The sequence below is a fragment of the Oncorhynchus mykiss genome, chromosome 2 (genome assembly GCF_013265735.2).
Source record: "Oncorhynchus mykiss isolate Arlee chromosome 2, USDA_OmykA_1.1, whole genome shotgun sequence".
In the NCBI taxonomy this organism is placed as follows: Eukaryota; Metazoa; Chordata; class Actinopteri; order Salmoniformes; family Salmonidae; genus Oncorhynchus; species Oncorhynchus mykiss.
Genome location: NC_048566.1, coordinates 91,532,383 through 91,544,999, shown reverse-complemented (window position 1 = coordinate 91,544,999; position 12,617 = coordinate 91,532,383). Strand labels below are relative to the sequence as shown.

Sequence of the window (12,617 nt, the reverse complement as noted above, 5' to 3'; positions counted from 1 at the left end):
TTGAATGCACAGTGATACCGTGACGAGATCCTGAGGCTCATTGCCGTGCCGCCCCATGTCGCAAGGATCTGTACACAATTCCTGGAAGCTGAAAATGTCCCAGTTCTTCCAAGGCTTGCATACTCAGACATGTCACCCATTGAGCATGTTTGGGATGCTATGAGTAAGACAGCGTGTTCCAGTATCCAGCAAATTCGCACAGCCATCAAAGAGGAGTGGGAAAACATTCCACAGGCCACAATCAACAGCCTGACTAATGTGAAGGAGATGTGTCGTAATGCATTAGGCAAATGTTGGTCACACCAAATACTGACTGGTTTTCTGATCCACGCCCTGACCAATTTTTTTAAGTTATCTGTGACCAGATGCATATCTGTATTCCCAGTCGTGAAATCCATAGATACGGGCCTAATTGTTTTTTTCTTTTTCAATTGATTGATTTCCTTATATGAGCGATAACTCAGTAAAATCTTTGAAATTGTTGCATGTTGGGTTTATATTTTTGTTCAGTATATATTCACATATATACACATTTCTATATTTCAAATATTGGCCGTAACTGACAGTGCTTTGGGTCCACAGTGCTCAGCCCACTTTCAGAACCTTGATGTCTGTTGTCTATGACAGCTGTCTTAAATATGGTAAAGTAATGCACGTCCTGTCCACTGTAAGCCAAACAAAGAGCATCGTGATGAAGCACTTTTATAAACAGTTACACCCCAAAAGGCAGTAAGACCCTAGCACTACACAGACATTAAGTATGCAGAAAAAAGGCTGCAGTAAGACCCTAGCACTACACAGACATTAAGTATGCAGTAAAAAGGCTGCAGTAAGACCCTAGCACTACACAGACATTAAGTATGCAGAAAAAAGGCTGCAGTAAGACCCTAGCACTACACAGACATTAAGTATGCAGTAAAAAGGCAGTAAGACCCTAGCACTACACAGACATTAAGTATGCAGAAAAAAGGCTGCAGTAAGACCCTAGCACTACACAGACATTAAGTATGCAGTAAAAAGGCAGTAAGACCCTAGCACTACACAGACATTAAGTATGCAGTAAAAAGGCAGTAAGACCCTAGCACTACACAGACATTAAGTATGCAGTAAAAAGGCAGAAAGCACATGAATGTTGAAATGAATAATGTATGGATTTTGCTCTTGGCTACTGCAAGATCTGAGTCAAACACGTTGCCTTCCTGCGTTTGCTGGAAGTTTCAAGGAACAGCAAATGTCACACCAGTTATTTTTATTTGCACTGTGACGAGGGTAGCCAAATTGCAGGATCTACATTTATTGGTAAACATTTCTATATCAAAACATACTGTAACATGTTCAGGCAAAGACATTATAATAACACATACTGTATTGACTCAAGGCTACCTTGTTCTCAATAGGTCTTTCTCTCTCCTTTAACCATTGAATACCATATTCATGCCCCACTGAATGTACTGATGCAGACAATGATGTCATTCAGAATTTTGTGCTGTGCAATTTCTCACACAGCATTTTTCCCCTTTTAATATCAATGAAAGTAGTGGTAGACTTTTGATATCAATGAAAGTAGTGCTAGACTTTTGCAAAGTCAATGTACTTCCCCTAAGGTTATTGGCATTCATTTTGTTTAATCTAAATTGATTTTAAATACAATATATGCAATAAAACATTTGAAATGATACATGTAAAAAAATATATGTCATTTTACAACAATATACATACAGTACTGTTTGACGAACAATGTCGGAAAATACAACACGAAAACGACATCTCTACACATTCTCTCCACTGAACAATATAGCACAAGTGAGATTTAACCTGTTGTAAGTAAGTAAGGTAGTATTGGTAAGCATCTAGTCACAAACCAAGTACACTTTCAGTCAAGTTCCACTGCAGATGCTGGACAACAAGTTATAGATCCTGGAATATAAAAGGATTCAATTACTCACTTAACACTTGGTGTTGTTCAGATGCATGCATCTTTGTACACTCACAATTGGAAGACAGCAAAACTTCCCAACAACCCAGAATTTCCCTTTATACACTGCTTTCTCTTGTTATTCGTGAGTTATGGGAACAGTGACAGAAGGCTCCTGGGTAGCATGGCTACTGATCTGTTGTAAATTATTATAAAAAAACACCCTGGAATTATCTAATGTGGTGCATTTGCTACCACATAATGTATACGTTAAGCTCACTAAAAAGTATTAGGAGATATTGCTGTTTGAAGTCAGGTCGCCAAAGGCGGAACAGCTGTACGCATCAGTTTGCTGACTCTGAGCCGAACAGAATTTATTAATATTTCTATGTTTCCCCGCCAAGATGTAAATGCTAGTTTTGACTTCAGTCTTTTCTTCAGCTATGACAGCAATTTCCCCTCAAGTAATATCCATGTACAACAACCTCCCAGGATCAAATAAAGGAATCTTGGAATCACAATCTCTATCCCAAGAATACTCCCAGGGATTCCAGGAAAACTAGGGATCCTACTGTGACGTGTCCATGGCTTAAGCTGTATCATTACAGGTACACTGACCTGATTCGTTGGCACTGCTGTGTACATCAGCACATATATTTCATTGCATTTTGTAATAATGTTCTTACACTTTTCAATAAAGTCCACAAAATTTGAATGAAAGGACCACACTGGGCCTTTTCATAATGCTTGCAGTAAGACCTTATGTTCTAAACGGCAGAGGATTTGAAGTGAAACTATATCATTTTGTAGAATGGGCATAAGAAGAAGTAATATATATTTTGATGACCTGTACAAAAGATGACGGGGCAGCAGGTAACCTAGTGGTTAAGAGCATTGGGCCAGTAACCGGAAGATTGCTGGTTTGAATCCCAGAGCCCTTGAGCAAGGCACTTAAGCCTAATTGCTCCTATAAATTGCCCTGGATAAGAGCATCTACTAAAAGGTTTGTTTGTACAGAGCACTACAGTTTAATTATAACCATAGCAATTGTATAGAAAGGAGGAGCTATAAACAGTGAATAATTACCTTATTTACTGACTTTTTAACATGCACAAAATGAAGTCATAAGAGGTTGGGGCCTCATGTCATCAAATGTTTGATAAGAAGGAAAAGGTTGTTATTCAAGGTGATTTGGAACACAGACGCTTATAATGAATAGATCAGAGCCATGGATAAAGAGAAACTCTTGATCTGTGTCTGAACAAGACCAAATGGGAGAACAACACGGAAAAGGCCATGCACCCTTATAATCCCCTCCTGGCACAGCCAGAAGAGGACAGGCCACCCCTCAGAGCCTGGTTCCTCTCTATGTTTCTCACTAGGTTCCTTTGTAGGGGGTTTTCCCCAGCCACTGTGCTTCTACATCTGCATTGCTTGCTCTTTGGGGTTTTAAGCTGGGTTTCTGTATAAGCAACTGCTGATGTAAAATGGGCTTTAAAAATGGATGTGATTGACTGAAATAACAGGTATACCATAACAAGGCATTTTGTGTGAAAATAAAACTGCTGTAGGTTTTGAACCATGCCTCCACCTCCACCTTTAGTATTTCAACAGAATATTGGTGTCATGTATGCAAACATTTATCATTTTATTGCGTTGCAAAGATTTGTTGAAATTGATGATTCTCTTGATTATGGAAAGATATTTGTCACAAAGCTACACTTGCTAACAGAACAACATTGTATGAAAAGGGAGAGGACAAGGTGATTCTTCAAAATCATTTCTGAATTGTTATGACAGTAGTCCTTGTCTCATTTTGAGAATTGACTTTATACGTATTTTTTCAAAATTACAGGGTATATTTTATTAATTGCATATTACTGAACATTTTACAGATGGTGGCTTTAAGTTACCATCGCCCATGGGTACCACACAGAGTAAAATGTATTTGTTTCTATATTACAGAAACATTCTAAGAGAAGATACATTAGCGGCTAGGGGAGCACAACATAGGGGAAAGAGAGAAAATGTACTGGAGAGCCTAGCTCCAGGGGGGGTTGTTGTTTGCTGGTGTAAAGCAGAGAGAGAGTGCCAAACACAGACCAATTTACTGGGGTAAAATTGTGCTGTGGTGGAAAAAAGGGAAAGATCAGGTCCACCCTATTTTTCACAATCCGATCTGAGCTGTTAGAGAAGATGGGTGAAAACAAACATTGTTCTCCCGTCAGGGGTTCTGATGGAACATACAGCGCCAGGGAAATAGCACAGCTCGCTCCAACACTTCAACACCACACTAGCCTAGATAGGAGGGATTGAAGCAGCACTGACAAAAGTAAAGCCCTGACACAATGGATATTTGTGGAAATATTTACCATCATAATGCTTATAGGGTAACATGGACAGGATAACTTCGGAAAGAGGTGAATGGAGCTACAGTACTTACTGATAGCAAGAACATTTGGTGCAATGCTATGTTCCTGGGGCAAAAACTGTCGGCAGGGGTGTTATTTATTAAGCAACACTGTTCAAGGCCAGAGGACCCAGAGGCTGCTTTCGATGTGGAAAGAAACTGAGAAAAATATACAGAAAAATAAACAACATCATGAGTGAAATAACCAACAGACCATTCCTATATACTCACGCCCATAAAAACGGGTCACACCCATAAAAACGGGTCACACCCATAAAAGAGGTCAGTCAGACAATCCTTAAAAACATGGATTGTGATGATTTCCATAACTGTATAATTCGATAAAGGTACCTTAAAATATAAAAAATTCTAGATCAAAATATGAATGAATACATACAGTATACTATAAAATGAATAAATACATGTGAAAATAAATGATAAAATAAATGCAATAATGTGAAAATAAATACATAAATAAGTACATAAATAAATACACTGTCAACTGAATTACTAAACCAACTGTTGTCTAAACCAACTGTTTTTGTATTGTCCTCATTGACTGGGAGGTTGTGTAGTCCACATGCTTATACTCCTAATGATCAGCCATTCTTTCTGACTGGCAGTCACCACAATACGAACACACTCAATGTCAAAGGCAATCTTGTGGTCCACGTCTTGAACCTCAATGTTACCATATTTAAACTCCCCTAACGTGATGTAGGAAGAACACTGCCTTCCTCTCTTTGTCCCCACCAGCTTCTCTCCTACTTCCAGAGCTCCATGGTGCAGGATATCGTTCTGACGATCGTCCGTTCCTGTCACAATTTTTATCTTGCTTATTTTAGTTGATTTGTTAAAGACTATAACAAAGAAGTCTCCGGTTGAAGGGGGTTTCCCCCAAAAGTATTCGTCCACACTGCTATAAGCCTTGGTGGCGTCATAGTTTTCAAATACATGAATGTTTGTGTACAGGCTAGCAGGAGGGTTGTCAGGGATATCAATGGAGTCTTCTTCAAAGTCATCATCCTTCAACTTGTTCTCTGCCCCTTTATATGAGGAGTAGTAGCCCATGTGCTGGAACAAGGAGGGCTTGAAGCGGATCACGTCTTTCTGGGCAAGCAGGTCCCGGAAGTGAATGAGGAGCCAGTCACAGGGCATCTCCTGGTAGAACATGAGCAAGAAGTGGGCCAGGCGTGGCAGGTCTCTTGAGTGGTAGAGCTTCCCTATGTATCCAAGCTTGGAGAACTCCAGCATCACCCAGTAGGAGCCTTCCCTGGAGGTGACCACCTTCTTCAGAGATGTCAGAAAGTTCCGTGAGCAGCGCACATCATCCTCCAGCATCATGTAGAAATCAGAGAGGTTGGTGCAGAAGTTGAGGAGAAAGGCATAATCCACGTTCTGCTTGGAGCGGAATCGTACCCTGTCCTCTGGGTCATTGTAGTTCCTTTTTAGCCCATCCAGTGATGGATAGTACTCCTCAGGGGCATGGATCACCAGGAGATGCCCAGCGATGATGTGGTGGGCAAACTTCCTGGAGATGTCCTGCACCAGGTTTTCACACCAGGCCAGGTCAAAGTCTGCCAGGTGGACCACCACCACAATCTCTTTCAGCTCCTCATAACTGGACTGGTCAAAAATAGATTTGATCGTCTCCATGAGGTAATTTCCTCTTTTTCTTTTCACGGATGACAATCCAATGGTTAGATATTCTGTAAACAGAAAAGTATATTTTATTAAAGCGTACATTGAAAATACAATTTGTGGAATAACAAAGATGAAGGTGACCAAGATAAAACAACATGTAATGACAGTCAAAGATACAATTACTCTTTCGGGGCAGTGGGTTCCCAGCGAGGTAACGATATGTGACGTTTATGGTTCCAGAGAAATTAGTGAGGTCTCTGAAGGTGTGAACATATCTCTCAGTGTTTGAAGGATGCATTGATGTCTCTCTCAGCGGTCTTTTATCCTCCTCCTGCAACACACAACAAAGACAACAGATCAGATGAGACGACTTCATATAGTGAATGCCAGACAAACCAGTGTCTCATCTCATCTAAGCTGCAGACAAACACACACAGCAAAGTCAACTAATTCCCTTGACATGTCTCATATTCGTCTGTAAATAATACAGAGGTAGAAATAACACATTTTGGTTTTAAACTACTCAAGAATATCCTGTATAAAAGAAAAATAAGGGTTAGCCAACCGATAAGAAATGTGGACGTGTCATACTGATTTCAAAGATTTCTAAAACCATTGAGGCAGTTTTTATTGCCATGGAAATGGACTTTGTGAGAGCACAATATCATTGAAGATATGCAAAACTCCTCAATAATTTAAATAACAAATACAGATAATGTGTTATGATTACCAAGATTTGATGGCATCATGAATAAAAAATAAATCATTGGCTTTGGGTCCACATCATGAAAATTGAAATATGTTTCCTTTTGAAAACAAGTAATTATAAAAGGGACAACATGGTTAAATACTAAAGTGAACTTGTGGGTGAAAATGATGTTGTTTGATTAAGGAGAGGAGAGAGTTCTGTCAGATGTTTTAATCTAGTTTGGAATCCATATTCTATGCCATCTGCTGTGAGGATCCTACATCAGCCGGGAATCTGCAGGCCTCAATCCCAAAACAATGGAATAGAGAGGCATCCTCTAAATAGTAGTTATTATATTGTGGCTATTACTTTAAAAAAAATTAACTTTATTTGGGATCGGAGCCTGCAGGTAGACTAAGCCTGCCTTTAAACTTTAAACCTCTGACCGTTAAAAAAATTGTGTGAACTTGCCCTTTATGACTCAAGTGAAAAATATAGAAGAAGACTCACCAGGACGTATCCATCCTCCATGTACAGGTTGAGGAAGAGGAGGCAGGTGATCAGGACCCCCAGAAAGGGAATGGTGGAGCGTTTACGGAAACACCTCATCTTGTCCAGGGACTTCCACACCAGCCTCATGATGGAGACACTCACTGGGATCTGCAGGGAAACACAGGGGGAACGGCACATTAGCAAGCCAGTAGAAAAACATTGAATTGGAACATACAGCGGGGCAAAAAAGTATTTAGTCAGCCACCAATTGTGCAAGTTCTCCCACTTAAAAAGATGAGAGAGGCCTGTAATTTTCATCATAGGTACACGTCAACTATGACAGACAAAATGAGAAAAGAAATCCAGAAAATCACATTGTAGAATTTTTAATGAATTTATTTGCAAATTATGGTGGAAAATAAGTATTTGGTCAATAACAAAAGTTTATCTCAATACTTTGTTATATACCCTTTGTTGGCAATGACAGAGGTCAAACGTTTTCTGTAAGTCTTCACAAGGTTTTCACACACTGTTGCTGATATTTTGGCCCATTCCTCCATGCAGATCTCCTCTAGAGCAGTTTTGGGGCTGTTGCTGGGCAACACAGACTTTCAACTCCCTCCAAAGATTTTCTATGTGGTTGAGATCTGGAGACTGGCTAGGCCACTCCAGGACCTTGAAATGCTTCTTACGAAGCCACTCCTTCATTGCCCGGGCGGTGTGTTTGGGATCATTGTCATGCTGAAAGACCCAGCCACGTTTCATCTTCAATGCCCTTGCTGATGGAAGGTTTTCACTCAAAATCTCACGATACATGGCCCCATTCATTCTTTCCTTTACACGGATCAGTTGTCCTGGTCCCTTTGCAGAAAAACAGCCCCAAAGCATGATGTTTCCACCCCCATGCTTCACAGTAGGTATGGTGTTCTTTGGATGCAACTCAGCATTCTTTGTCCTCCAAACACAACGAGTTGAGTTTTTACCAAAAAGTTGTATATTGGATTCATCTGACCATATGAGATTCTCACAATCTTCTTCTGGATCATCCAAATGCTCTCTAGCAAACTTCAGATGGGCCTGGACATGTACTGGCTTAAGCAGGGGGACACGTCTGGCACTGCAGGATTTGTGTCCCTGGCGGTGTAGTGTGTTACTGATGGTAGGCTTTGTTACTTTGGTCCCAGCTCTCTGCAGGTCATTCACTAGGTCCCCCCGTGTGGTTCTGGGATTTTTGCTCACCGTTCTTGTGATCATTTTGACCCCACGGGGTGAGATCTTGCGTAGAGCCCCAGATCGAGGGAGATTATCAGTGGTCTTGTATGTCTTCCATTTCCTAATATTTGCTCCCACAGTTGATTTCTTCAAACCAAGCTGCTTACCTATTGCAGATTCAGTCTTCCCAGCCTGGTGCAGGTCTACAATTTTGTTCCTGGTGTCCTTTGACAGCTCTTTGGTCTTGGTCATAGTGGAGTTTGGAGTGTGACTGTTTGAGGTTGTGGACAGGTGTCTTTTTTTTTTTTTTACTGATAACAAGTTCAAACAGGTGCCATTAATACAGGTAACGAGTGGAGGACAGAGGAGCCTCTTAAAGAAGAAGTTACAGGTCTGTGAGAGCCAGAAATCTTGCTTGTTTGTAGGTGATGAAATACTTAATTTCCACCATAATTTGCAAATAAATTCATTAAAAGTCCTACAATGTGATTTTCTGGATTTTTTTCCCTCATTTTGTCTCTCATAGTTGAAGTGTAATTATGATGAAAAGTACAGGCCTCTTTCATCTTTTTAAGTGGGAGAACTTGCACAATTGGTGGCTGACTAAAACGTTTTTTTGCCCCACTGTATAGTTCATGAGACTGGGTTGGCCTACAGACTGCCATCAGATGAAGTAGTTATAAATAATTTCCTGTTCTTTCAAGCATCACTTGTTGTACTGAAATCACGTTAGTACAACTCTTCCTGGACATAGTGCATAGTGGGAAAAAACTATTTTCAAAATAACATGGCACTGGCAAACAACTGACATATAAATATTCTCGTGGAATACAACTAGTACCACCAGAAATTAATCAAAGAATACGAAGAGTGACATATAAATACATATTTTTTTTCTAGAACGCAATTAGGCGTCAGCAAGCTCTTTTGTGACACTGCTACAAAGCCCCAGAGATGCCTAATGGAATACAAACTAGCTGTAAGATTGGTTCAATGACCACACACACATCAATCATGAGCACCGGGAGCCTGGATCACCTGGGAATAGGGCTGGTCAATACATTTCTGTTTGGGGTCTAAAACTGACGCTAACATCCTGTCTCTTTGAAGGCTATTTATTCAATCATGACTGGTATTGGTTGTGTGTAATTAGACACTCTTGATGCTTTTGCAATTTTGCATAATTATGGCTTATAGAGTTGAAAACACTTTAACAGACAACTCTCCTTTAATTTCTACATCTGTATATCTCCACGTCCTGTAGTAGACAAGGTATACAGTATAAAAAGGTATAAAAGATATTGAACAAATCATTGATAAAAGAATAGGTATTGATGGAACCTTGGTTCTAATCATTATGATGGTAGCCTAAAGAAACACCTGCCTACAGTAAATGCATCAATTAGCGGCCAAGAGTTCTAATAATAGTAATAATATAATCTTGAGCCAAACAAGTAGCTCTCTTCATCTACACTGACAGCTTGTGACATCCAAATCTCTCTCTCTCTCTCTCAAATAGTAGCCTACATTGCCACACAGCCATTACATTTCCAAACTCAGTCAGTGCAATTTACTGCAGGGCTGGCCGACCTTGGTTGTTGAAGAGACCACAAAGTGGCAGGTTTTAGCTGATGTGGGCTAGAGTGAGAACAGGCCGGATAATTACAGATGTAGGATCTTCATTTGACCTATATTATCACAGCTAAATAATCCTGCAGCAAGAGGATTTGAACGTTTAGTCCATAATGTTAGGCTATTAGCTAGCTAAAAGTAGTCTTGAGGAAAATGACATACAGTTAATATAACTGGTTTTCAGTGAATCTATGTAAATCACAAAGGTCATCTGCATTTTCTGTGGTGCAGGGACATTCTCAGCAACAAAAAGAGTGATCACGTTAAGATCCTACATCTGTATGTCCTTCCAAAGGTACCTCTGTAGTGTGGTTGACTAACATCAGACAAAAAGCTGCAGTGGTGACTTCACTCCACAGCAGCAGCACAGTGAACACAACACCACCACCTGACAAAATAGTTCCTGAGTCACCTCTGTCACCTCTTCCTGTCAAAAGCCAACAGCCACAGCAAAATGTGTCACTGGCAACCTTTTTCAGTCACTTTTTTAAAACTACATTACTGGAAAGGAAGGAAATTACAACAGGGGAGAGGTTGGAATAAAGAAAAGCATCTTGAAATAAACAAAATAAATGTTAGTTGGGCCACTGCAGACGAAATACTACAATTACACAACTGGGCAATTTGAGAATTTTCTGCTTCATGCTGGGTGGGTGGTATTCTGTCTCTCACACATGAGTGCTGGATTTGGTGTCCTGATAATGCAGGTTGGATTAGCACTTTGTACTGGCTACTTGCCTGCATCCTGACTGGCACCCTATTCGAGTACTAGTCAAAAGTAGGGCCATGGTCAAAAAGTAGTGCTCTTAAAAGGGAATAGGGTGACATTTGGAATGCATATCTTGTTTCAATAATTCAGTCTATCTGGGCTCGGGCTTGATAGAGGAAGCTGTGGCCTAAACCTGCCAAAGGCACAGCTGCAGGTACCTACTTCACTCTCTACACTCTTATTGCACACTCAAAGAGCTGCTGTGGCAAGGATGTGCCCGAAATCTGCACTGCTTTCCCCAAAAGGAATGGCTTTTGATATGCAATATGCATATCCTGTACCAAAATCAAATCAAGTTTTTGAGGGTATGTGTCTATAAGTGTACAGGACTGTCTCTAAAATATGAATGTGTGTGTACGAGCGAGTGCATGCGTGCATGTGTTGACTATCACGAGTCCAGAGGAGCTTAGTCTGTGGTTTGCAGAGAAAGGGGTAAGTGTATTTTAATGGGCTGTCATAATGGCAGTCAATCACTCCCTCAGCCATCCGACCTCCTTGCTGTAACATTGTACTTTGAACTGAACCAAAGAAACCGCACCACTGCCACTCATTGATAGAATACTACTTATGATATGATAACAGGACACAACACGCTGTAGTAGTCTCTCACATCCGTTGGAAATGGTTTGATAGCTATCTATGAAAGACTGCTACCTGTCACTTACAGTCTGTAAGGGAAATTGATCTGAAGAGTGAGGAAAGTAGTTAAAGGGAGTTGAGTTGAGCACTGTAAGTCCGAAACTCAAGTCAAATTCCACCATTTCCACTAATGCCTCTCAAGGCTCGACTCCTCTGTAGCTTACCCCACTGAAATAAAATGATATTATATTGAATATTATATATTCAAGATACCACCCCAGAGAATGGTTACACTGTCAAAGCAAAAGTGAAATATCTCTGAAACCTGCATTTGACAAGCTCTGGCAATAAAATAATCAAGAAAACCAAGTATTTCAATGTGTTTGTGTACAGTATTATCTACATAATGAATTCATTCCTTTAGCAGGCTACTGGCAGCAGGGCACTGAGGAAGACGGAATAATGAAGTAAAGATTTTGTAGTAAAGAGTTCTCCTCTGGGAGTATGAGGTGGGAACAACCTTGGAGTCGCAATGTGATATTCAGACATCCAAATAAACCCTTAACAAACACTTTTCTTTCCAGTCTAAGTCACTTTAAACTCCGCAATTTAGTGACACTTAAACATTTTTTAAACTAGGCGAGCCTCGTGTAATGGGAAAACCCGGATGGAAAACACATTGTGAATGAGAAAAGGGGAAAAGATGAATAAAATGGGCAGCAGAAAGCTATTCTCCCACATTTGATGTTGTTATCTGTTTGACATTATTTCCCCTGGGTATCCTGCACCTCACAGATATACAGCTCTGCACAAATAATCAATTAAGCCTGCAGATTTGCAGGGGTTCAGCAGTTGCTTTGTGTCAGGCCTTCAGCCACTTTCAATGGATTTTCTTTCTCCCACAAAAGAGGGAAATACCGGAGGCTGGTGTTGATAACAAAATTGTAGCAAAGCGCGGAATAATAAATCCCTTCATTATGATTTTTTTTATTTTTAGCAAAGAATTCAAATTGACCAAACAGTTGACCAATTACCACATTCTTATGGAATTTGTCACACAAAGAGAATCTATCATCTACAAAGACTTTGTCAGATATCGACCTCTTTTTCGAAAGATGCTGAATTATCAACATAGGCAGCACACCGAAAGGGATTACTATTGGTGCACTATCACTCTTTGGAGCAATAAATTAAAAAGTTGAAAGCAATTTCATCATGCAATCCATAGATATTACCATACACCCGAACAAGGCTACAACTATCAAGGCTGGAACAT

General features: G+C 40.2%; 1 protein-coding gene across 2 annotated transcripts in view; it reads right to left on the bottom strand.

The window, feature by feature from the left end:
- Positions 1 to 1,234: 1,234 nt before the first annotated feature.
- The window catches only part of mgat4c (mgat4 family member C), a 177,484-nt gene continuing 166,101 nt past the window's right edge, over positions 1,235 to 12,617 (bottom strand). For both annotated transcript variants that reach the window (XM_021576735.2, XM_021576736.2), the window contains exons 4-6: positions 7,168 to 7,317; positions 6,153 to 6,300; positions 1,235 to 6,034 (exon numbers count right to left, since the gene is read on the bottom strand). In XM_021576735.2, the coding sequence (XP_021432410.1) occupies positions 4,878 to 6,034; positions 6,153 to 6,300; positions 7,168 to 7,296 (1,434 nt within the window). In that variant the 5' untranslated portion in view covers positions 7,297 to 7,317 and the 3' untranslated portion in view covers positions 1,235 to 4,877. The remainder of the gene's footprint in view (positions 6,035 to 6,152; positions 6,301 to 7,167; positions 7,318 to 12,617) is intronic.